Source organism: Pithys albifrons, chromosome 7 (genome assembly GCF_047495875.1).
Source record: "Pithys albifrons albifrons isolate INPA30051 chromosome 7, PitAlb_v1, whole genome shotgun sequence".
Lineage (NCBI taxonomy): Eukaryota > Metazoa > Chordata > Aves > Passeriformes > Thamnophilidae > Pithys > Pithys albifrons.
In genome coordinates, this window is record NC_092464.1 from 23347075 (window position 1) to 23373220 (window position 26146).

Sequence of the window (26146 nt, forward strand, 5' to 3'; positions counted from 1 at the left end):
ACGGGATCCTCGCCACCTCTCGCAAGCACCGGAGAGCTCACACTGCAAAGGAAGAGAAAGAGGAGTGTCACATCAAAATAGCCCTCGGGGGAGGGGAAAAGGCCCGGTGTGTCACAGAACTGGCCTACAGCGATTATGGATGAGGGCAGTCACGGCCCTGCCCGCTCAGCGACCGCCCCGGGCCCGCGGGGAAGGCGGAACGCGGCGCTGGGGCCGCCCCGTCCCCTCCGCCCTGCGGGCCTGCTGGCGCCTGCGCGGGGCCGGGTCCCGGCGCGAGTGTGGCCCTGTGCTGTTCACTTGCCGAGCCGGCGATGGCTGCGCGGAGGTGCGCGCTGTGGCTGCAGGGCCTGGCGCTGTTGTGGGGCTGCTCCTCGCTGGGGTTGGCGCAAAACCCCACCGGGGCTCCGCCGGCGCAGGGTAAGGAGGGGCGGGCAGCGTGGGGAGCGTAGCTTTCCTTCCCTTGCCTTCCGCCCCCTCCCCTCCTTTCCCTTCCATCTCTTGCGCCCCGCGGGCGCGGCCGTGGGGCCTTCCGGGGCAGGGGTACGGTGGGGCCGGGCCTGGGCTTGCAGCAACCGCAGCGCCGCCCGGAGCCTCCAGCGGGGCCGGGGCTTCGCTGGCCGCAGCCCGGGCTGGCTCCGCGGGACTGGCCGCTCCCGGCCGGCCCCAGGACAGCGCCACGGCACTGCGGTACCGGCCCGGGCCGTGTCGGGAGCTGCGCTGCTCCGAGACAGCGGTCACAGAAACACAGAATGGGGCAGGTTGGAAAGGACCGCAGTGGGTCGTCTGGTCCAACCTCCCTGCACACAGTGGCCTAGATTTGTCTGTCCTGGATGATGAGAAGTGTGGCTTGGAAATGGTTTTCCCGCTCTGTTCTCTTGGAATCGTTTATCTCAGAGCTGCTTTTGGCAGGCAGTTGGTGAAGCTCGGCCTTAGATTTAGGTGCTACTCACAGATGTGACCATAAAGGTGCATGTCGGCTTAGTTGGTATTAAGTTAGGGTATCTCAAGTGGACTTTGTCACGTGCATCTAGAATTCAGTTTGAGGTGTATAATAATTGCTTCGTGGGAAGGGTTTATATTCGAAAAGGGAGTCTCCAACTGTGTGAGACAACTAACTTGAAGCAGCGCGGAAAGGGAGCCGTCAGTGTTCCCCAGCGATTAGAGAGGAAGGAGCAAAAGGTCGTCCTGCCAGTAACTGCAAGTTAGTCAGTTTCTTTATAGTAGTTCTGGGAAATAGAAACAAAACCAAAGAGAGAGTTTGTAGTAAAAAAACTTGTATTCCTAGTGAGGTTGCTTATGGTTTCCCTAGGAAGAAGCTTTAATGTATTATTATTCTTACAGGAATATAGGATTTTGATCTTGACAATAAGTTGGTTGTTATGGAGAAGGGTCATGGTATTACACAGAAAGATGTGAATGACCTTTATGGATTAAATATTAGAAATAAGTTTGAAGTGAAAGAAAAGATAGATTGTTGTGCCATATGACCAGTATTATTTTAGTCTTAAATTGAGTAACTGCTGGGGAAAAAAAAAAAAGTAGGGAGGTAGACCTGTTGAATATCAGATGCATATCAGTTACTGAAATGATGCTCTCTGAAGTCAGAGTAGTCAGTTCTGTGGTACTTTTGCAAGACTCTAGGACCTTGTATGCCCTCCTGCTAAATATTCCAGCAGTTCAGCACCTGTTTTCAACGGGGCTGGACTGGCATAAAGCAGGACTACAAGGGGTGTTGTTCCCTGTCTCTGAAGATAGCAGGAAGAGCACGGCTTTAATTGCTGAGCAGGAGGAAGCTTGAGGGAGAAAGCACTTGTGTACCAGGAAGAGGAAACTGTTTTATGCTGAATAATAGTGGTGTCCTAAGAAAGGAGGCCGAGATGAAATTAAACCAGCTATGAATAAGTTTAAGTATTGGGAGGTTTGTGTTTAGTTTTAGTGGGATAGTGAGAGCTGTACAACAATCATCAGGCCTTGTATGTGCTACATAGACCCTCGTCTTCATGAAGGGAAGAAAGAAATAGACCCGAAAACCTCAATGCTGCATATACTACCTTCCTTCATAAATACATATTGGGACGGGGGGAAAGCTGGTTTTAAATAAAACAGAGTTTTACTGTCAGTGCTGTTCTATTTTACCTGTGTTTGGTGGAGGAACAGCCTTTGTTCTGTGTAAGTGCAGTTACCCTGGTCCATGAATATGTCTCTTAAAAAGTGAGATCATACAGATAGTTAATGTGTAGTTAACTTAGTACAATTCCTGCATATCTGGGCAGCATTTTAGTTGTACTTAAAAAGAAAAGTGCACAGACAGTAATAGCCCTTTCTTATGTGAATATAATCTTCATACAGCTATTTTTGGTAAAAATTGGATTTGTCAAAGTAATGCTTCCACTACTTGATAAACCAGGCTTGGTATATAAAGATGATTTCTCATTTTATTGTATGTTAGTCTATAAATGCTGATGTTATATGACAACATAGAAGGAATTACTATGTTTGAAAAATACAGTTTTAAATACAATGTAAATTATTGCTGATAGTGGTGCTATGGTTTACCTTTATTTTTTCCCCAATACTGATAATACAGTAGCCTCTTGAAATACTAGAGGGAGACTGTCAACTTGATATCTGTTTGAACATTAAAAAATATTCAAAGTTATTTTTGTGTAATGTGCTGGTACACATAATGCTTTTAGCAACGTAGATCAGAGGGAATGTCTGTGTTTTTCTTTTTCAGTTTGAGAGACTTTTTTCTTCTCTTGTGAAGAACGCTGTTGGGAAATTTATATATTTTTGGATGTTATGAGAAAAATATATAAAGCAGAATGAAAAATTCTTCTCAGTTGCTCATAGTGTTAAATTTTTCAACAGTAGTATATAAAGTTTTTATTTTTGAAATATATATTGTGATTTATTTTGAAGTATATTTGCTAAAACTCCTATGCTGTTCTTTAGTCTTCCAATATTTGTGGGGTTTTTTTTAATATAATTGAGGCCTCTGTCTTTGTGTGTAGTAATCCCATTTGAAAATTTTTTGGTTTAAACTGATGCTGCTTTTCATGTTTTTCTATGAATTGGTATATGGGCCTTACACTGAAGGTGTTAGTTGGTACTGGTAACAAGTTAATTGGGACCAGATAAACTAGTAAGAGTTTTTCTTTTCATCTGAATATATGAATTAAAACTAAATATACTGTTACATAAAATACATTTAATGTTAGAAATTAGTACTAGAAAAATATAATATTGAATTATGAAAATACTGAAATATATAATTGTCTCACAAGTAACTTACTCAGCTCAAATTGGTAACAGCTTGTGACTAATGCAGTTACTCATTAAAGCTAGAATTGGATTCCTGATTTGGAGATATCTTCCCCTTGTAGTTGTGATAGATACAGAAATAATAAAAAGTGTGTTTCACTAAATAGTATAAAAAATTATCATAGGGACTCAAGTTTTTGGTAGAAAATTCCACTTTCAGACCAGGAGAAGAGACTCACCCTCATGTTTCAAGTTCATTTAAGTCAAGACTATGGCATGTATGAGACCCTGTGGGCAACAAGTTATGTCTGAATTATGGATAAAAAAAGACTGGTCTTAAGATGATAAACAGGCAGTACTTTTAAATGACATAAATGTGAACACCACTAACTATTTATTTTTTTTTTTTTTAATCCAAAGAAAAAATGTGCCTTAAGTGCTTCTGAGTCACTTGGCTTTTCAAACTTCTGTTAAAGTTCTCGTTGAACTCCTGCAAATTAACTTTGTGTCCTGTTAGGAAGTGTTTTATATTGTTGTCTAAAATCATGTTATTTGGAGAGCTTTATCTTTGAAAAACTTTCCCCTCAGAAGAAAGGTTAATATCTATGAAAGAGGATCACCCCTAGGCAAGGGTCAGCTTTGGCAGAAGTTCCAAAGCTGCACAATTCAGAATGCCCTAAATTGAAGGGTGAATGTCCTGAAACATCAGCAGAGATACAGGAAGGCTCTTGAGTTAAATCTCCTGTGTTGTTCTTAGAGAAAGCAAAGTGAAGTTAAAGGTAACCTTGAGTTGTTTCCCTATGTCAGAAGTCGAATTTAAATGTTTTATATCTCTGTTTGCTGCAGTTCTCCTGGAATGAAATTAGTGAGATTTCATTGCTTCATTCAAAATTGTTGCTTATATGTAGAAGGAGGAAAAAGAAGAGGCTAAATATTATGATAAATGCTTGACCTTGTGGAGTAAAACCAAATATATCATCTCTGTTTTTTTGTTTTTGTTTGTTTGCTTTTCTAGCATGTTCAGCATTTTCCCAGAAGTCCTGTGACGAATGTCTAAAAAATGTTTCGGTAAGATTTTTAACATCTTTTTGGATTGATGAGAATTTCCACTTCATATGAAATCAAATTGTTTGGCTGTTTGATGGGTTCTTGTTTTCTTTTTAATGGTGAAGCTACTCAAACTACCCAGAACAAGAGGAAGTCAAGATCAGTCAGTTCTTATTTAAATGATAGAATCAACTGATGTGCTGCTTCCCCTCTGTCACAGGTGATGCCACTGTGCTTTAATTTTGCCAGGGGTGCCCCCTGATTTGGTCACTCGAGGTGTTCTCTGCTTTGTCCGGAGAAGACAGACCGAGTCCAGGCTCCCACTGTCAGTGCGTGCTCGGGGCTTTCAGAGCTCAGCTGAGCAGGTGGATGTTTCTGCTGGTCCGGCTAATTTTGTGAGCAGCACTTAGTTAAATGTTCATCACAAAAGGATTAGATAAACTCAATTTTATGCGGCTAAAGTGCCTCGTACTTTTTATATTTTGAATAGAAGAATTAGGAAATTAATGTAAATAAATTAGAAGTGCCTTTCTCTGAAGATGCCCCAAGAAATGCATTTAACTGAGGCAGACTGGATTGGCACTTTGTATGTGTCCAGACGTGTTGGGCTCTCCACTGATCAGACTCTCTGTGCTTAAGCCTGCCCAGCTGAGTTGCTGTTCTGGTAGCAAAATGGTTAGATTTCCAATGAGAATAAGGCAAACATTTAAACATTAGAATTTGTTCTCTGTCCTTTGCTGAAAACTTTTTTAGCTCCACATAAGGATTGTGATAAGCATACAAAAGGTATCAGTCCCTGCAAAGTGAGAGATTATTTCAAATTCAAACTCAGGTGTCACTGAAAAGAAGTATTTCAGGAGTCTTTCAGTTACATAGTTACTGCAAAACTTTTTCGCTAGGGAAGACTGAGAAATATCTGAACTTACCTGCTTGTCTTACGCATATTTTGGGTTTTTAAGGGAAAAAATATTAGTTGACTTGTATTGATGTGTTATTGTGTATTGTCAGACCTGTATATTTGTTGTCTGAGGAATGGCATTGTGTAAACTCTTCATCTTCAAAAGTATAAAATAGGAATGAAAAATTACCAATTGAATGTTCAGTGTTGGCATTAGTGTGACTTTAAATAAGTGCTGCTGCAGATATATGAGCACAACTATTACTAACTTGAGAACTATGTGTTCACCTTGTGAGAGAAATAAATCCTTTAGCTGTGTTTGTGTACTGAAGACACTAACAGAGTTACAAACACATTATTTTCAGAATCTGTCAAACCAGAGACAGTGTCCAGGTTTGTATTGGTGACAACGATGGATGATTCAGGGCAACTGCTTCAATAGCACCAGTGTTAACCTTGAGGAAAGGAGTTTAGACTTGATTCAGATAATTTGCACATATGTTAAAAAAAAAAAAGAAAGGCTACAGAAAAAAAGTGATGAGCACTTCTGTGAGCAATAGTAAACCAACAGATTGCTGAAATTACTTTTATTGTTTTAGTTGAAAAAAAAATCCGGTTTTCATATTGGTGATAATGTAGATAGCAACAACAGATAAAAATGAAAATTCAGTGTTTGCTGAATAGGTAAATTTAGTTCAGTTAAATAAAGTTATAATTCAAAATGCTCAAATTCTGTTCATCGTCATTTTAATTGGGTTAATGAATACCTGGTTTTTGTGTATTTTTTATCAGTAAGTTCTGAGTAGTTGTTTTACAGATAGACTGTTGAATTTCATCTTATTCCTTACAATATGGTACATTAAAAAGTAGCACATAAGGGTTTTGATTAGAGCTGTTGAATTCTGAAACTCAGTTTATTTATGTCAAAGAAATATTTGCTGCTATGACTAGCAGATTACCAGGTATATTGGAATTTGTTAACTTAATACGTTACCAGATAATGTGTAAATATTTATTAATTAACACCTTGTGAGAGTTTTCATATTTCTAACTCCATATGTCAGTGTGTAATGCAAGTTGTAGTTAGAGATAGGACTGCATTTTAAAATCTGAGTGCATGTGTAGAGTCTCAGCATTCTGGAGAATTTTCCAGTCTCATTTTCAGCTTTTGAGTGGTCTACTAATATGCTTTTCTCCTCAGGTATTTATTTTTGTTATTCTCATCTTTGTCCTTACAATAAATGTATGGAATCAAAATTCTTGCAGAAAGTGGACTTTAGGCATGCTGCACATTATGAAAAAACAAACACCAAACTCAAAACAGCTTTTGACAGGAATTGTGGTAAAGAAATATAGCCAAGTTTTGGAGAGAAAGGTGGGGATAACAGTCACTTGCATACATTTATCTGAATATACAGGAAGAAGATATTTACAGCAAAACCAGTAGAATTTTAAGGGTTCTTTACGGTTTTCATTGTGTTGATAATCAAATACAGGGCTGAAGTAAGATTATATGTGGTTTTTTGTTCCTTAAAGTTCCCAGGTGTTTTAAAATCCTGAACAATTGGCTTTCTGATTTTACACTTCTTGTTAATTTCAGTAATTTTGAACCCAAAGCCATTTGATCCTCAAGTATACAGAATACCTCAATATGTCCCCATATATTTTCAGGCTAGTGTAAGTATTTGTTACCTGTAAGTACAAAATGTTCTTATTCATAGTTCAGTTTAGGTTTTAGCAAGAAATTGTACCAGGACTTCTGTAGGCTTTATAATATAAAGCACTTTCATTTCTACAGTATTGTACTCCTGTAAGAATTCTGTCTTTGGAGAGGTGCACTAAATTCTTAACTGTTTTTGAAGATGAATAATTGGGGTTTTTTTGTTTCTTCTGCAGTGCCTTTGGTGTTACACTAACAACACCTGTATTGATTACCCTGTAAGAAGCATTCTTCCACCATCTTCTTTGTGTTCCCTCTCAAATGCTCGATGGGGAGTTTGCTGGAGTAGGTACTAATTTTATGTTTGCTCTATAGAATTACTTAGAAGTATGATTAAAGTAAGCCTGTCATTTACTAGAGCTGTTCCCTGATAATTTGGATGGGGTGGAGGGAGAAGCCAGTGGTTATTTGGAATCATGATCTCTAATTTTCTGGACTTACAAACTGTCATTGTTAAGGAACGGTTCTTTGTAAACTGCCCATGTAGTTATGCTGATCCAGTGGCTTTGAAACCTAAACGTTATAAAAATTTCTTGAAGTGTTGGATTATTAACATAGATCCACAGTTCTTTTATTATATTCCCGTGGAACCAATACCACAGGGATAAAGTCACACAGAAATTCTCGAATGCTATTTTTGCTTAAACAGCTGAAATAACAATGTAGTCTGTAGGTACTGAAAGCAGTGTAGATAAGGGTAAAAAGGAAGCTGCAGTGGGCCACTGTAGGTTGTACTACTGCATCGTTTAATTGTTCCTAGATTTCCATTTGCTTTTCATGTTTCATTACAAAATCCAGTATGCTGCCATCAGAGTGAAATCTTGGGGGCTATTTTTCCAATACTGTGTGTACAGATCTAAATTCAGACTAGACTGGAAGAAAGGACAAATAAGCCATTGGAAAGCTTTTCATGCAAAACGAGTACCAGTCTACCAAAGCAAAGGCTTGCTGCTTTCTGTGTGTTTGTTCATGGATTACCAGGAGGCTAAAGAACAAAACCAATTTAGAGTGAACTATCAGTGACTCTGTTAACTGTAAATTAGAACAAAGTTACCATGCTTAGCACAGAGAGATGATGCAGTAGTCTAAATTAGAGCAGCAGAAGTAGAAGATTGCTGTTAAAAGTGGAACATTCAGGTTTCTGAACACTACCACTTAATCCCTGCAAACCAGTGACTAAATTAAACAGTACAGCAGAACTTTATCAATTCTTTATTCTTATAGAAGGGCTTTGTGCTTTATTTTCTGAGAAACAGCATTTATGCTTAGACTTTTGGAGTTTTTTAGGGTACAGTAGGTACGTAATTTCTGTAATAAGGCACACTTTTAAAAAACTGGGCTCTGAATGTCATAGTAAATGCTGTTATGAAATGTTTAGCAGACTTTTCCTGAAAGTGTGGAGGGTTGACTCCGGCTAATATCTAAGTACTCACACAGTTGCTTTCTCTTTCCCTACCCCCCTTGGACCCAGTAGGATGGAGGAAGAAAATAGGAAAAAAGCAAGAAAAATAATGAATTGAGATAAAGAGGGAGAGAAAGAAAAGGCAACCACCTCCCACAGGCAGACTGATACCCCCAAGCAGTAGTCACTTTGGAAGCCCTGGACTTACATTTCCTTTACCTCGGGTTTCATTGCTGACCACAGCATTACATGGTTTGGAACACCCCTTTGGCTGGTTTGGGTCAACTGTTCTGTTGGCATCCTCTCCTGACTTCCCCGGTCTCCTGCCTATGTCCAGCCCTGCTCACTTGAGGGGAGGAGAAGGAAGGGGGAAAAATGATAATATTTTCATGCTTTTCTAGCCTGTTCAGCAACAGCCAAAACATTGATGTGTTACCAGCACTTTTTAGCCAGAAATCCAAAGCACAGCATCAAACCACCTGCTATGAAGGAAGCTAACACTCAGACCCAGTGGACAAACACATCCTTTTGCAAAGATTCCCAGTGTACTGAGGCTAAGGGTGTTCTTGACAGTTTACTCCTGCTATAGAAATGGCTTATAGCTTGGGTACTGTTTGTGTTTCTAGATTGACTGTAGCTTAAACACAGAATGAATACTTCATAATGGAGCACATTCTCAGCAAACCAAACAACAAAATCCTCAAATAATGCACTTCCTTAATAGTTTTTTTTACAAATTGGAGGCAGCAGCATGCCATGGGGTCTTACAGTCATACTGAGACCATGCCCTTTGAACACAGCAAAAAATTAATTAACTTGTGAGTGTGGTGTTGCTACTTTTTCTTTGAGCAAATAAAATTAAGAGATCAATGTTGTTCACTGTTGCTGAAAATGAAGGTGGATTTTGCTGCTCTCAAGAAAAAATGACTGGCTTCCAGATACAATTTTATATGAGATAAGATGTATTGACAGATTATTAAACAGTGTGAAGTGAAGAAGAAGAACAGTATAGAAGCAGTGTAATACTAAGTTGCCTAATTACATTTTTTTCCTGAATAATAAGCAAATGAAATAAATAGTGGAGACAGGAGTGCAGACTGAAAACTGAGTCTTTTCCTGCACTTTGTTACGAGATTTAAACATTTTTTTCCTTCAATTAAGTAGTATATACTTTTTAAAAAAATTAAATTTTGTTTAAAAAAATGTCTTTTTGCTGAATGAAGTATATTTAATTGTTTGTAACTTGAAGGGAAGTAACAGAATGAGAAATGTGGTTCATGATTTGCATGTTTGAATTTACCTATATATTGTAACTAGAAACTATGTATTAATCTTTATCATAAACTGTACCCAGTAAATGATAACACAAAAGCAGAAATACCTGCTGGAATGTAATCTTTGGCAGGATATGTAAAGGGTCTGCCTTGGACAGGCATGAGATGATGTGATGTGCAGAGAAGTAACAGTCTTTGGCTTGTGCATGTAATCGGAGAGCACTGACTGTCTCAACTTCACTTGCTAAATGTGAACCATTTTATTACAGGACAGAACTGTGAAATCACACCAGTAGATATTGTAACATATAAAGTATTACAGATGACTTAATGTAAAGGGAAATTCTACTTAGTGTCTGTTCAGTGTGGATTAAGTATAATAGCAAAATTTGAATGTGGTATTCTTCAGTTTAACTGGGGTAGTTGCACAGAATTATGGGGTTTTTTTGCATCTAGAGATTAAAAAATGCCTAGGAAGGAGGTGAAGATTTATCAGAAAGATAAATGTTCATGCTGAAGTCTAACAAGTTGAATATATTTGTATTTTTCAGTAAACTTTGAGGCTTTAATTATTGCCATAGCTGTAGTAGCTGGACTCATTCTGGTGTCCGTAGCAGTCTGTTGCTGTTACTGCTGTTACTGTAGAAGGCGTTCCAGGAGGTAAATCTATTATATCTGTTTCCTTTGCTAACATTGGGTGCTGATCTTTCCTACCTACCTACAATTTTTACTCTCCAGTATACTATTTTCATTTGAAACCAGTTTTGGTCACTTGACTTTATTTGTTTGAAAAAGACAACCAAAAAGACATGTTTAGTGACAGGCACTATGACACTGGAAATTATGCTGGAATGGCACTGACATGGTGTTTCTAGTGGTAACAGCACTGATACATTCAACTGTGGGAAACCTATTGCTTTAAACTTCTACATTTTACAGTTTTGTATTAAGATTTGACATGAAATATTTCCATGACCAAATAAATCCTTGCTTCTTGTGATAATGGAACGAATAATTTCTTCCAAGGCAAGATCATGGTACAGCAAAAAGGGACAAGTAACTGAGCAACAGTGTCCTACAGCACTTGGTATCCAGGCTTCAGCATTGCTCTGGGATCTGTCAGCAGTCAGGATGTAAATGATTAGCTGTCCTTGCCAATTCAACAAAATATTCTAAATGCAAGATAATACTTCTTTTGCTCTAAGATACTAAGAATGACTGAGTAAAGTAATACTGCAAAAATTAAATGTTCTTGAGATCTTGGAGGACTTTTTTTTTAAAACTGGTTTCTCTAATTAGCTAATATCCTTCAAATGGAGGGAAGTAGGTGATGGGTAGCTAAAATAGGTAAGTCATTGCTGCTGTATGAAGTTATCAGTGGTTATTCCCTAATGAAACACCTGGAAGGCCATGTTTATTGGGACAGCACAATATGCTTCCCTCTCTCATTGAAGTGTTAAAGCTCAGCTTTCTGGGCAGTGTAGTTTCATCCATCTCTGTTCCTTATGTTCTTCAGTACATCTGATGTGAATAAAATGTGGACCTTATTTCTTGGTCTGAAATAATTTCTATGCTTTTTGAAGTACATCTGATTCATTGTTCTTGTTTGAGGGTTGTATTTGGATTTTTTTTTAAAGAACTTATGTAAATGTATGGTGTTTTCATGCTTACCTTCAAGCCAGAGAAATACGGCACATCTGTGCATTTAAAGACATGGGAAAATAATTGTAAACAACATCTCATTCCTTTCTCTCTTCCTTGAGGAAGATGCATGCACCTCTTCAGCCTTGGTTGGTCTACCAAATCTACCCTAATGCAGAATTGGATAACTCCTTAGCCTTGTTCTGATAAGCTCTAAAGATATATAGAACAGGTTTAGATCTTATGTAAAATCTGCCAACATCCTCTGCAGAACAAATGAGTAGGCCCCTGTGGCTGACATGCCAACAAATAAAGCTTGAATCCTGTGAGAAGATATTTGGGGCAGACTCCAGTTTTAGTAACTAAGTTGTCAATCAGTACTGTAACATCTAATTCTACAAATAGAGGGTTAGTTGAGAGTCCTCTTATGCCAGGACTCCAAAGGTGTCCAGCTTAATCTTCTGACCCTTAGAGGATTTAAAGGTCTTTTCAAAGTGGGGTCCAGATTATTTCAGGAGGATTCAGAATGTGTTTTTACACTACAACCTGATCTATTACTGGCTTTAAAGCCACTGATTCCTAGCAAGATTTCTTTTGCTCTCTTCTTCCTCATTTAAGTGGAATCATTTTCCACACAGTTGTTTTGGTTTTTTTTTAATGAATCGGAGGAAGGAAAGTTTATAGAAACGTAGTGTTAGGTCTGTTTTACTGACTCTTGAGATGTCGTCTGAAATCTTGGGTGTATACTTGTTTTGCAGAAGCATTAGTATTCCCTCTGGAAGTTCTTAAGCTGTGGTGTTTCAGTGTTTGAGAATCCAGCACATACCTTTTCCTTGAACACAGATGCATTAACCTCCACATCAGTAATGTAGTTGGCTCACCCATCTCCATTGTTGGTACAGGAGTTCTAGGAATATTGTTGCATTGTGTAGGTTCATTATTTTTACCCTGTGTTTTGGGACTTCTAATAGCCTGCCTCCATGCACTTGAGATAGTTTCATGAATAGGAATTATTCATGCTATGCTAAATAGATGTTCTTGAACTTTAGTTACCAACCAGTTTTTTAATTGTATAACCTCATACTTTCTGAATTTTGAAGAAATATTCAATTCCCTGAAACTATCTACAAATCAGAAGACATTTAATGCTCTTTAATTATAGGGAAGAAATTTATTTTCTTAATCATATACAAGCATTTTACTTATTTGATGTTCTCATATTTTGAAACACTAATGTGAAGTGAGATTATTGCATAGTTATAAGATGCAGGGGTTTCAAGTAAAGTGCCCAAGAATGGAAGCTTCTAGTCTTACTAATGTGGGGAATTGATAAGTTTTACAAAAAGGTCTTATGTAGTTTTCCAGTAAAGGTGACCTTTTGCTGATGTTTCCTGCTGCTAAACTCCCCCAAGATTTTGCTGATTCTTTATGTAGGAAAAAGGGGAACTGGAAAATTTTTAGGTGAAACATTGCATGGATTCACAATTACTGGGTTGTATTGAAATGACTAAAATGTCCAGATATACATGGGACTGATTGAGCCCATTTAAATAATTGAGTTCAGATTTCCAGTTCTGGTATCTGAATTTTGTATATTAAAGTATTGGATGTGCTGTAATTAACCACTGGATGTCACTCTTGCTTAACTTGTAGGCTGCCTGCTGCAGATGTGTGGTGTGCAACTGCTCAGATGTATTAATATTGTAATACTAATTGCAAACATCTTCAGAAGTGCATTCAATCCTGGAATATGATTGGCACCTGGGGAAGCATGGCAGTTGTCCATTTACTTATTTTGAAGACTTGTCATTAATTCTGTCAGAAAAGAACTAAAGCAGAAACATTGTTAGGCATTTGTTTTAGCATTCTACAATTCTTATAGTCTGTCTCATGGTTAATTGAAACTAAACTTTCTCCATAGCAGGTCACAAAGCCTAAGTGCCTGCATTCAGTAGAGCGTATCAGCACATGCACAGCTCAGATGTGCTGTGTAGGCTCAGCATTTCCCAGAATCACACAGCTGGTGCACTCAGGTAAATCCTTGCTCATTCCAGAACAGACTGATTTCCTGGGGGCAGCTTGAGATTGGATAGTGATGGTTGTTGAAAAGATAAATTGTTCTGGCATTGAAGGCTTATGAACCATCAATCTTCTTCCAGGGGGCAGCAGTGGACTTAACTGTGCACATGCAGTACACTTACTCTAAAATAGGGTGTGATTCTGGAACAGTCTGCAGCCTATTCTTAAGAAGCTGTAAGTTGTCCTGTGGGGCTGAAGGGCACATCACTACAATGAATGAAGCATTTGGATATTACAAAATGTGAAAGGATAATTATACAAACTTGTGAATTATACTTATTCAGCAATGAAATTTTACATGGCTGTGAAGAGCTATCTCTGGTCAGACGGTAAATTCTTTTTGAAAATAAGTCAAGTGACTAAATAGTGATTGCTTAGCGGTAAAGTTGCTTTTTCCTCCTCTTATGCTTTCCTTCCTTCCTTATTTTTCTAGTAGACCAGATGAAGAAGAAGAGCAGCTAGCTAGGAAGAGAGAGGAACGAAGACTACAGTCTCTTCAGAGGTAAGTCTTGACAGCTTGGTGTATGACTGTATGCTTCTTGGTGATATAGGAGTATTCTGCCTTTCTAAGGAATACATGGGGTTCTAAACAAAGGGGCATTGTGGAGTTAGGCATGATGGTGTCAGGTTTTTACAAAATAGGGCTTCTTGTGAGATTGGTGGACCTGATGAGGAGCTTGTTATTCTTGTAAGTGAACAGAGAGCAAGTGGGTACCATGAGTACTCTTTCCCAGCCAAAGGCAAACAGGAGGAATGTGTCTGAAGTCTTGTCTAGCCTCTCCTGCACTGATGCCTGCCTTTGGTATGAGTTAATGCCCAAGTGAGGCTTGAAGAGCTGGGACCCACATGTTGGATTCATTTGGTAATTGGTTCTTTTTCTTTTAAAATATGTCTGGGAAAGGTAGAGAAGTTGATAGTGAGGTACCTGTTAGAAATTTGGTTCATGAATTGAAACTTCGGCTCAGATTTCTCTTTAGCCTTGTTTCCATATTTCCATCCTATCTGTTAAAGTTGTATCACAGTGTTAAAACCAGTGCAAGAGTCAGCCCTGATACAGTGTTTCTCAGTGCGAACTGCATTCTGTCAGATGCACGTTTTTATAGCTTCGTTCTACAATGACTTTTGAAGGAGTTTACATTTTTCTTTAGATAAACGATTTTTATAGATAGGATGGTGATGCCTGGTACAAACAAGATGTCCCTTTTGAATCATATTTCCTTTCAGGGTCTTCTATTTTGAGATTCACAGTGGAGTAGCCTTCAGCAAGACAAGAGTGTCCTAACCAAACTAATGCTAGTCTTAAAGCTGTCAGGTGTGGCTTTGAATCCCCACAAACTGACAAGGAAATTAATCTTAGGTTTGCCACTTCCTGATTTTGTTCTCTGAATACTTGTCTACCAGATAACAAGTGGGCACCTTCACTGCCTTGCTTATGCCTGCCGTTTTCTTCTGAACTCAGTCTGATTGTTAATATGAGCAGGGAGGCAGGGAGGAAGGTATGCTTCCACATGAGAACCCTTGTGGAGATCTTTCATGAAGATATAAAGTTTCTCTACTACAGATGTGCATAAGGAGACAAGATACCTTTCTGACTGGGCACAAAAGTGGGAGGCAGGTGGTCTCACAGTTGTACCTGCTGTCACTCGTGTATCTGATTGGCAGGAGCTGGGAGAATCCCTCATCTTAACTCCATGCAACTGTTTTGTTCTGAACTGACAGCTTATATAAGCAAATATACAGCAACTGTTTGCCCTGAATCTGATAATGATTATGACTCTGAAGTAGCACTGTGATACTAAAAAGCAGAATAAATCCTGTTGTAATGGGTTAAATTGATGTGTCCTGTAGCCTTGTACAAAATTCCTAAACTTTCTGGCAATAGAAAGAATTAGAATAGGATAAAATGGGGATGTATACTAAAGAATTTTCCAGAGCTTGACTAATTGCCAACTTTAAATGATTAGTGTTTGGTTATGTGATTATTGTCTTTCTTAAGTATTACATACTAACCGTTTAATATATCTATTCCCATTTTTACTAACTATATAATACATGCTGAGCAAGTGGTGTTGCACCAAGCAATTACCAACACAGACCTAATACCAACTGAATTCTTGATTTAAACCTAGGAACAAGGATCACTGGGAGCAGACTGCTCTGCCAGAATCATTGCTGCAGCCTTACTTAGAGCAGCATCCCTCTTTCCCAGCTTGCCTTAGGAGTGTGTCTGTGAAACGGAAACTGTTCTTATTGCTTGCATCCTCTAAGACTTTAGGAGCCTGAATTGTTAGTAGCAGGCTTAAGACCAAATTAGTATTCTCAAAAAGCCATTTTGGACAAGCAAACTGCAGAGAGAAACACTGTATTGGACTGAGTAGTCCTTCCTTTCTACGCCCTGTGAAAGTTTACACAAAGTTTATGAAAATAGCTGAATAGATGCTTAGATAAATATCATGGCAGGGAACAAGGAACAAAGAAAGAATTGCAGTTCATTTGTAGAGAACTCTGTGTGGAAAATTATAATGTGAATTGTTAGTGTTGGAAAGTGTATCAGGAATTCATAGTGTTGACATTTTGGTCTGTGTTTTTGCTCATGCCACCTGTGATTTATTCTTTTCCTGCTAAGTTCTAAGGAGCAAAAGCTGATAAAGTGAAGGCTTCATCCTTGAAGACAGAGTTTGCATGAACTAAAGTTATTTGGGTATCTCCTATTGGTTGATGGCTTTTGGAGGACAGTTGAAGGAGCAAGGAGGAATAAAGAGGGCAGAGCCTGAGGCCTCTACCTGGGTGGTGCTGGCCACGCCTCCCTAGGTAGACGTCACCAGCAGGCTCAATAAAGGTGAGAGGACTTGTGCCCTGGGTGTGAGGTTTTTTCTCAAAAAAGACAGCGGGGACGCCTGCTGTCTGCCAATGCCTAGAAAATGTAGTCCCTGCCTTTGGGAGAGTGTTCTGAGTTGGTAAGACAACCTACATGAGCAATCCTTGGGTAAGCGAGGAATATTTACAAGTAGGGCTCCTGTTTTTCCTCCTCTCTCTCCCTTCTCTTTGGGTTCCTGCTATTTGATCACCTCTGTTACTAAAGATACTGTGTTTTTCTGAATTCTTAATGGTACTCAGCCTCACTTTTCCAGCAACCGTAAGAACCCTCTCTGCCACAGGAAGAATACTTTATCAGCTTACAACAGTGGGGACAACTTGCATGAGGAGACAAGAATTTAGCATATAGAAGATGGAGTAGTAGCAGTAGTATTAAGAAACAGAATCAGCTTGGAAGACTAAGGTGACTTCTGCTGATCATAATGTCAAGATGTGCACGGTGCAGTGAATCACCTGGCTGGCTGATTCAGTGCCTGCCTATTCAGAATTGTGTCTGATTCCCCTTGTTCGATGTGTTCCTACCTAAGCCTTACTTACTGTGCAAGGACTTAGTCACAGGTGAAGTGATGTAGTTGTGGCTGCCTGTCAAAATTTGAACATTTCACTGATAATAATGGTTTTACCCTTCAAATTTCATTAGGTGTTTGGTGTTTGTTTTGAATAGCCTAGGGAAGTATCCTAAAGTGTTCCTGAGGTTTAAAGCCTGCACAGCCTGATTTTCCACCCTCTCTTCTTAGGCAGATTCTTACTGCTTTCTGAGTTCAGAACTGATTCAGACTGACTGCTGAAGTCCTGAGAGTTCAGTTGAAACTGCAGCAGTTTACTGTTACTTCAGACAGGGTATGCAAACAGTGAAGAAAAATGCCATTAGTGCCACCAGTAGCAAACCCAGTTTGAGGTCACATGCTGTCACATGGAAACTATGCAGAAGAAAGCTTTGGCTTTATACAGGAGAAGGTTGCTTTCAGCAGAATTTTTCTATTCTCTTCCTGAGATCCCTTGCCTCATATAAAATGTTCCTCTTATGTAACACCGGAGGCAGAAATCCTGTTGTCAAGTTACCCTCAGTAGGTCAATTTGCCTCCTCCTTTTTCTGTTTTCTTCAACATCTTGGTCTTGTCTTTCTTCTTCTGCATGAATTTCATAACTCTGACCATCAGTTCCTCCTCCTGCATTGGATCAGGTTGTTTACTATGCTGCCTGGGCTTAAGAGTGGAAAGGGATGTAAGGGAGATTGGGTATCTCAGGGAAATAGAAGTGGAAGGGTTTGAGTCTGTCTGTCTTTCTTGGTTTTTCTCATCATGTGTTAAGTGCAGTTGCTGGGAAAGGCCAGTTCAGCCCCTCAGCTCTCTAGGAAGCAGGATAATTGCTTCTGAGGACACACAGTATCTGATTAGCAGTGGAAATTGTTTGGAGGTGGAATATGCATGGGGCAGGTGAGATATTTGGTGAATTAAGCTGTCAGTGTTCAAAAGCTTTCTGCTGATTATGTACAAATTGGAATTCAGCAAAAGTCACAACTTGTCTAACTGGGTTGAATTTTGACAGGGCCAACAAATGCTGTACTTCTAAATTTTTGTTAGAGGAACATTGTTTTGCCAAATTCTATGTCCCTTCAGCAAAATATATAGGTTCTGGATCATACTTATGAAACTGTTGTGTAGGAGCTTTTGTTTTTGTTTTTTAAACTAAGCAAAATACATGCTTCCTTTGAAATACAGGAAAACTATCTGAGGAACTATGGAATGATTTCCATTTAAATTTCTGTAATTTTTCCCCTTCAGCTTTGCAAAGAGGAAGAAATTAGCTCATCAGACTCTTGGTTTATGTGAATAAATAAAATTTGTCAATATTAGATCCAGTCTATATGTACTATAATCATAAACAAAACACAATTTCCGTATAGCACAATTAAAATATTTACTCTCTGCATGGATGCCATGCTGGATTTTAGTAGTTTTTACTTACACTTGCTGTACACCTTAAACAAAACAATAATACACATTTTATCTTTCTAGAATTACTACACTGAATTAGGATTCTGAAGCATACTGTATTCACAGCTAAATTTTACCATTATGCTCATTGCTGGAAAGCATTGGGGGTCTTCCAGCATACTGTAGCGTCTTGCTTATTATGTATAGATGAATACCTCAGTGTATATATGTGTACATATATGTAGATGCATTACTTTTACACAGAAAAACCAGTATTTCTTATTATTTTCCTACATCTTATTTTGACATTATTGGTTATTGAGAAATTATGGGGAGTCTTACAGATACATAAAGTGTATATAAGAAGATAAGATCTGTAACTGCTAAATGTGATTTTAAAAAAAATTTGTAATTGTATACTAATTAAAAAAATTATGTTGTCTGTTTTGGATGTAACTGTATTTTGCTTACAGCTCAAAACAGTCTGAATATATTTGTGATGCCTTTATTTCTTGCAGAAAACATGAAAGAAAACTGAAGCATGATGAAATTCGTAAGAAGTATGGTATGTGTTTTCTTGTTTTGATACTGTGTATCTAAATTGATTTCTTTTTCCTAATTATTGTTAAAATTCACAGAAACAAGCTGCTTTATGTGCAGCAAAAGTAATCAAGCCCAGTTTTGACCTGATGCTTTTCTTCTGACACCTGAGCACCTGATCTCAGCACTATCATGCTCCTATTCTCTTCCTGCACTGACTCTCCCACTGGGCAACTGTGCTGGATGGGGTGTTTGCTTGAGATGGGCACTTAAATATATTGATAAAAATAAGTGGTTCTTTCTTTTGTTCCTAAGTAAGAGTACTGATTTTAGGGGCTCTTTTGTTTGTTTGTTCTTGAACATGATAAATCAAGCTGCTTGAATTTTGCTGCTAGACGACTCATGGCTTTTGAAGGAGGATACACTGACAAGCAGAAGTTTTTTAGATCAAGCTTGAAAGCCTAATGTAGGGCTTATTTTTTTCTTTGTTTTTAAGTGGAGTTATGGTCAAGTAGTAGAATATCACAAGATTGTAGGGCCTGCTGTGCTGTCTAGGAGGCTCTTATTATGTAGACTTGTCAGTGCTTGCACTTTTCATTTGATTTGTTCATAGGGTTAATAGTACTGTGTATTCAGAGACAGATATGCTAAAACTCTGCTGTATTTTTTATTATGCAAATGGCACTAATGTCAGAGGAGGTGATTCTGGGGGTCTGAACAGTCACTCAAAGCTGTTAATTTTCATCCTCTTGTGGAACTGATTGGCACAGTGTGGGAATGTCTTCATGAATCTGCAGCCTGCCCTTTGGCTGATGCAGAAGTGATACTGACAATCTCTACAGGGAATTCTCTGCCTGGAGAATGTTTGCAAAAGAATGTTCCTTTGCTGGAATGGAGGAAAACTACACTGTGTAGCTTGAGCTACAAGAGGAAGTTGTAGAAACTGGAAGTAATTTTTTTGTTTAAACATATCACTGATGTTCAGTCCTGTGGTACTCTATAGGGTAATTGACCCTTTATCCCAACCACAGTTCAGTTTCAAGAGGTGTTTGAGTAGTTGACAACAATAGTTGAGATGTTAAAAAAGCAAACAAAATCCAAACAGCAAGTAAAACAACACATGGTTTTTGTGTTTGTTTTCCCGTAGAAGAGACTTCAGAGTCAAAAAGCTTGAATCATTGGGGTAGGTCTAGTGAAGAACTTAGGACAATAGCAATGTCCTCACAGTAACTTGCAACACTCTCTGCAGACATGCACATACCTTTGCATCTCCATGATGCAGCTGAGAGTGGACAGATCCCCAGTTTGGTGTCCCAGTTCCAGTGTCAAAGTGCTGCATGGGGTTAAGTGATGTTTGAAGACTGTATTCAGTTCTGTTCTGCCTGTGAAAACAGTGGATGGCTCTCAGTGAAGATGGTTATGTCTTCAGACTTTTGTGGGATGCTTTGCTGGATCTTGTTGAAGCACTTGAGCTTCCTGAAGTATATAATTGCATAATGCAATGCTTCTGGAATAAATACACCAAATTCAATAAATCTTGCTTACAACTACACAGTCATGAGAGCCAGTGTCATTTTGCCTCCACTTGAAGCATGTTAATCTATCAATGACTTAGTCAGAAACAAGTTCATACATTTATTGTGTTAATGGAAGGTGTTCCTTCTTACAGGAAGCCAGACATACCGACTTCTTCCTGCAGTTACTGCAGTTATGCTTTGCTATGCAGTTTACCTGGGCAAGATTGCAACTGGACTATAAAACTTCAATTTTAATAGCAAACATCTATATAAAGTTTATTTATTGACAGGTTTGTTTTATTGGCTGAGCAAAAATTAATTTCTCTTATTTGGTATATCAATTTGAAGCCTGGATTCTCATAATTGATTTTAGTTTTAAAGGAAAACCTAACTCTTAGATAAATAACTGGCACATCCTGAAAGGATGTATGTAATTGAGTAAAAATGAAAATACAAAATATATATAAATTTTGAAAGATCCTTAAATATAATTGCTGTTGTATATATTGCTTGTATTCTGATAATATGCAGACTGATTGTCAGAATAATTGAGATATAGAGTAGACTCGAATCTTTTGCCCTCATTTTTTGCTGTCTAGGAAATACAGATGTTAGCATATTAAACATAATCTAATAAAAAATGCAAATAATTATGGAGGCACTAGGTTATTTTACACTCCTACACATTGCAGAATGGATTCTCAGTTAAGTAGGCATGGATGAGTGGCAGAACGACAATGACTTTGTTAACCTGACTCTGTAGATTAAGATGATCATGCCCGAAATTTCAGTATTTGGTTGGCTTTAAGAGAATGCCTTTTCCCATTTCATCCACCAGCTTTCCATACCCCATTTAAATGGTAATTACACATTTATAATGCATTGCAGGTGTCACTCTAGCCACAGTCCTTTGGGAGCATTGGAAGCAATAGAGAGCTTTAGCAACCAGGAGTACACACTTTGAATTGTTTCTTTGTTGCACAATTTGATAGTATTTTTCATTTGCTCACATGTGTGAATGCAGTATGATTACACAAATTGTATGTTGACTCTTAGGAAAAATTTAAAGTAGAATTCAGAATATGTTGCAGCTTGCATAGTGTACAAAGAAACTACAATTTAATTCCTATTGCATTTGCTGCTATTGTGTGTTCAAGTATAACATTAGTGAGAAGATGCTTTATTATTTATTTTTTCAGCATTTTGCCTGGTATTAGTAGAAGGATTCTTTCTCTTAATTTTTACAAAATTATTACCATTTCTTTGCTTCAGTTCTGCAAAGGTTTTGATCAGCTATTTTAATGATACACAGTCCTATCTCCTTTGTTTTATGTGAGACATAGATTTTTATATTCAGTAGTTTGTCACAGTAAATGTTCCTTCTGTTCAAGGTAGATACTTTGCCTTGACCTTCTTTAGTGTTCTGAATGCAAGGCAGGAAAACCTTGCATTGCTGTACACTGAAAACTGTTTAGTTTCTTAAAAATAAATTTGTCAATCTGGGATTTAAAAATAGAGGAAAAGTTTAATAAGGAGTGAAGATATGCAACAAACTAAGCTGGGTTTTTTCCAAGCATATACTCTTATAAGTATTTTACTTGTTAATTCTGAATTTGGGGAGTGCTGATATGTGATGAGTCAGTTCTTAATGACTAAGAACCTGCATAGTTAGATAGTATAAATGATATAAATGAATATACTGGAAAGAAATATTATTTTCTTACCATTTTTGTCATTTCATACATATTAGGAGGACTTATTATTTCATACAAGCTAACAAAAGATACTTGACTACTGTGCCTTTCAAATTGTTGAGTGTTTCTTAGATACTGCTAAGTAGGTAAAATACTAACCTCAAAATGAGTGTAAATAGAAGTAAGATGTTAAAAGTTCTTGTAAGTGACCTGTGTGTCAATATTCAAGTTCACCACTAACATGTAATGGACTTGATTGCAAACAAGACTCCTGGAGCTACAAACATCTGGCTTCTCTGAATCCCTGAGTGTAAATGACAAGTTGGGCAGTTGTTCTCATGTCAAACGGGGAACAGTCAAGGGACAACTCGTGTCTGGTTTGGTGCAGCACGTGAGCTTTAGCTGAACCAGACGTGCTATCCCATTAGCATTGGCTGGCAGCTCCTCAGAGAGGCACGGATAAGAGCAGCTGTGGCAGCTGACAGGAGCTTTTTGTCATGCTCCTTTTTGTATGTATCTCCAGATTGTTTTTGCCCATTTACTGGTGCCTGATACAACTTCTTCAGTAAGAATTCTCTGTCCTGTTTGGTGTAGCTCATTGACATTTGAAAATGCTTTCTGGGAGCACCCCTCCAGGAGCTGAAGTGTTTCCCATAACCCACCAAGAGCTTATCGGGGCTATCACCCCACACAACCTCTTGCCACTTTGTGGAAAATTTTTAAAGTTTGGTGTGTTTATTTCTAAGTGGAACTTACTGAATGCAGGGAGTTTATTCAATGACGAGTGTAATAATAATGGTAATTTCTTGTATTGATGCTGATTTTCTGTAAATGTGTAGATGTGTTTCATATTTGGAATGAGTGAAACACAGAAGTACTGCACATTTTTCTTATAATTGAGCTACTCAGTTGTGTTTCAGGTAACTAAATACATTAAGACCATATATCCTAACTGCCAAACTATTAACATGACTGCAGGAAGGAAGGGGTGGTGGTCAAAAAAATGTTTTGTCTCTCTTTTTGGGTTAGGGTTATATTAATTCAATAATGTTACCAGAAGTCACTAAAGGTTGAATAATAGGCCAAGGATAAGAGAGTTTTTCTTATTGTGTGTTAACGTACTTGTCAGGTAGAGCAGACTTAACAGACATCACAACTCTTTGTTTAAATGCATGAAAGGTAAGATTAAAATTTGACAAGTAACAAGTTTTTAAAAGTTTAAAAATATAAAAATTTCAAAATCTAAAAATACTGTAGATAATTTTCAACCTGAGCATATTTTTATTACACAAATGATTAATTTTTAAATTTAAAAAAACCCCACAGTTATAGAAAGGGATGGTAGATCTGATGCAAAGTCCTAAACCAGGTAAATAGGCTGTATTTCAGGTTACCTGGCAGAAGCTTTATAAATGTGATTGGCTTACCCCTTCTTTGACAAGTAAGGGCCATTGTATCCAGCCTTTTACAAGCTGACTGCTCATAATTTTGTCTATTTCAGTGATAACAGGACTTTTCATTCTTTCTCCGTAATATTTCCTGTTCTCTATTAGGTAGTTAGTTGCAGTAACTGAGACAATAATCAGCACTAAGCAGTTGTGCTTCTTCATTGGCATCTTAAAATAACCTGGCAGTTCAAATGAAGCTCACCAACTGCACCAAGGTAGGCAAAAGTCTAGTCTGCCTTCAGCATCTTGGAACAGAGAATGTTCAATATCTGTGCAGGTGCATGTGGAAAAGGGGTATGATGTGAAAAGGTCTGAGGGAGTTTTTACAAGATTTGGCAGTGACCAGTGTAATTTTGTTTTCACTATCGCGAATCTGAACATCTGTGATTTGCTTGGCTGCACTGTCATCAGTCTCCATGCCTAAACAAATGAGCTAGAGAAGAGTCCAGGTTTGCCAGACATGAGTATAAAAGTCTCAGTAAAAAAGATATCTGTAGCATTCCTGTTCTTGCACAACAAAAGGTGAGCCTCTGGACTCCTACGGGACTCCTTTTTTTTAGTATGTGCTTCTGCCTACCTCAAATCTGGTGAGTTTAAAGTCTCTTTGAAGTAATTACTGTGTGGAACAACAATTGCTCAGGTAACCCTTACATAGGATGGTCTACATACCCAGACAGAATAATTGGATGGCTTTACAGTGCTTTCTGTCACAGTATTCTGGTAAAGTCATTAAGAATCTTTGTGATGGAAACATACTGCAGCCTGGATTAAATGATGCTCGTGTTCTGGTCCCTGAAGGTTTTAGTGCACATAAAAGTGTGGGTATAATCAAAATAGAATTAAGTCAAAGTAGCAGCATCTTATATTTTAAAATGATGATGGTCTTCTAATTAGTTGCATTTAAAAACTGACCAGCCTGAATCTGTTCTTCCTGAGACATCTTTATGCTTAGTTTTTTGTCAACTTGACTCTCACAAGTGCATTTTTTAGGGTATCTCTCAAAAATGAGAAATTTTTTATCCATGGCAATTTTTCATACAGAAATGTTCTCTCCCTGCTAAATCATAAAATATTTAATTCATTATTATAGTGTGAGAAATAAGAGTGCTTAAGAACACTTTCAATTTATTACAATACTTGAGTGTTTAGGTACTAGAGCAATTAGAAGAACTGCCTTTTGGATTTGTTATAAGAAATACCTATTCAAGTCAGTAAGTTAAGGTTTTTCTGTAATACTGGTAAGAAAATGATAAATCTAGTCCTGTTTTGTTTTACAGGTCTTCTTCAGGATTCTGATAACCCATACAGCAGATTTGAGAATGAATAAAGCTGAGCACCTTCCACTAGAGCTGTGACTTCAGAATACGGGAAGACTGTTTTCATTTGCCCTTTGTCCCCTTTTACTTTTCCCCCCGCCATGCCCCCCAAAGTGTTTTTTCCTGGTTGTAAAACTAGAAGTGGCTAAAGACTTTATGAAGTAACATGTTTCTATCTCCTATCTATATAGTAATAATTTTTTATAAATGGTCGTTGTTGAAATATTTGCTGAATTTTATGGTGACTATCTTTCCTCTTCTTAAAACTGTATTTTATTACTTGATGTAGATGATTAATAGTCACAATATTGCTTGAGTTCAGTCTTAAGTGCCACTTTAAACAGTTGTTCTCTGTTCCTAAATAAAGATATTTTACATATCTATATATATGTAAAATAAAAAGCAACATGGAAGCACAGCTTCATATAGCAGAAATAGTTGATGAGAAAATGCATCACACACATCCTTGTGGGTAGACTTTTTTTTCATCTGGAAAAAAGATCTTCCAGGAGTGTAATGTGTAAGAGTTGAGAGAGAGGAGCATATTTGTCTTTGAATAATTCAATTCAGTTGTGGAAATGTTAATATGTCCTCTGGATACAGCACTGATGTGAAAAGGAAACTACTTCAGTTAGCAAAATTGGAAGAAGGTCATTCTTGAAATATACATAGTTATGTGGGCCTAAAACATCAATCTGTGTGAACGCTTTCTTCTGTGTAAGCTTAATGTATAATGAAAAAGAAAGTAAAAAGTTGCCCAGATTCTGCAGTTTACCAGGGCTGACTCTGGCCAGCAGCTAAGCACTGCCCAGCTGCTTCCTCCCTCAAGGGGATGAGAGAGGGAGTGGGAACAGCAAAGGGTTGAGATAAAGCACTAACTGAAGAAGAGGAGGGTAGTGGGAAGAAGTCATGCAAAGGCAATTGCCACCTCCCAAAAGCAAACCTCTGCCCAGCGTTCCCTCAGTTTTTCTTAGTGAACCTGGAATATCATTTGGGTCAGTTCTGGCCTGCTGCCCCAACTGTGTCCCTTCCCAGCTTCTTTCTCACCCCTCACCTACTTGCTGGAGTGGCAGAGTGGGGAAAAAATGAAAACTTGATGTCATGCAAGCAATGCTCAGCAAAACCCAAAGCACTGGTGTGTTACCAGCACTGTTCCTGCTACAAATCCAAAGCAAAGCAGCACGATACGGGCTGCTGTGAAGAAAGTTACCTCAATCCCAGCCACACCCAGTACAGCAAGAAAGCAGTATTTTTTAACATTTTATTTTTCTGTTGATATTTCCATAATGTGATTTATTTCCTGTCTTTCTTTTCATAGAGGTGCTTTCTTGAGTATTTTTGGTAGCTTGCCAGTACGATGTGACAAGCAAAGACCTCTTCTGCCCCCCCCAGTCTAATGTACATTCCCATTTATTCTGTACACTTTAAATAACCTCCCTGGCTGTGTATTATCTATTAAACAAATGTACAATATGGAAGATGGTTTTGTCTT

At 38.2% G+C, this 26146-nt stretch overlaps 1 protein-coding gene across 3 annotated transcripts; it reads left to right on the forward strand.

The window, feature by feature from the left end:
• Positions 1 to 230: 230 nt before the first annotated feature.
• On the forward strand, positions 231 to 26146 carry PTTG1IP2 (PTTG1IP family member 2). Of its 3 annotated transcripts, none has more exons than XM_071559934.1 (7): positions 231 to 417; positions 4280 to 4332; positions 7106 to 7214; positions 10157 to 10265; positions 13759 to 13827; positions 18658 to 18704; positions 24616 to 26146. In XM_071559934.1, the coding sequence occupies exons 1-7, from the start codon at positions 312 to 314 to the stop codon at positions 24663 to 24665; spliced, it is 543 nt and encodes a 180-aa protein (XP_071416035.1). In that variant the 5' UTR covers positions 231 to 311; the 3' UTR covers positions 24666 to 26146. The 3 variants fall into 3 exon arrangements, with proteins under 3 accessions (XP_071416035.1, XP_071416036.1, XP_071416037.1); XM_071559935.1 differs by having other exon boundaries at positions 13762 to 13827; XM_071559936.1 differs by lacking the exon at positions 10157 to 10265 and having other exon boundaries at positions 7106 to 7218.

What these genes read in the sequence shown, in the direction of transcription:
- PTTG1IP2 (XM_071559934.1), top strand. Translation starts at nt 312, where the DNA reads ATGGCTGCGCGGAGGTGCGCGCTGTGGCTGCAGGGCCTGGCGCTGTTG. An exon ending in TCGATGGGGAGTTTGCTGGA is followed by an intron (nt 7,215 to 10,156) that starts GTAGGTACTAAT and finishes TGTATTTTTCAG; the next exon opens with TAAACTTTGAGGCTTTAATT. An exon ending in TGAAATTCGTAAGAAGTATG is followed by an intron (nt 18,705 to 24,615) that starts GTATGTGTTTTC and finishes TTTGTTTTACAG; the next exon opens with GTCTTCTTCAGGATTCTGAT.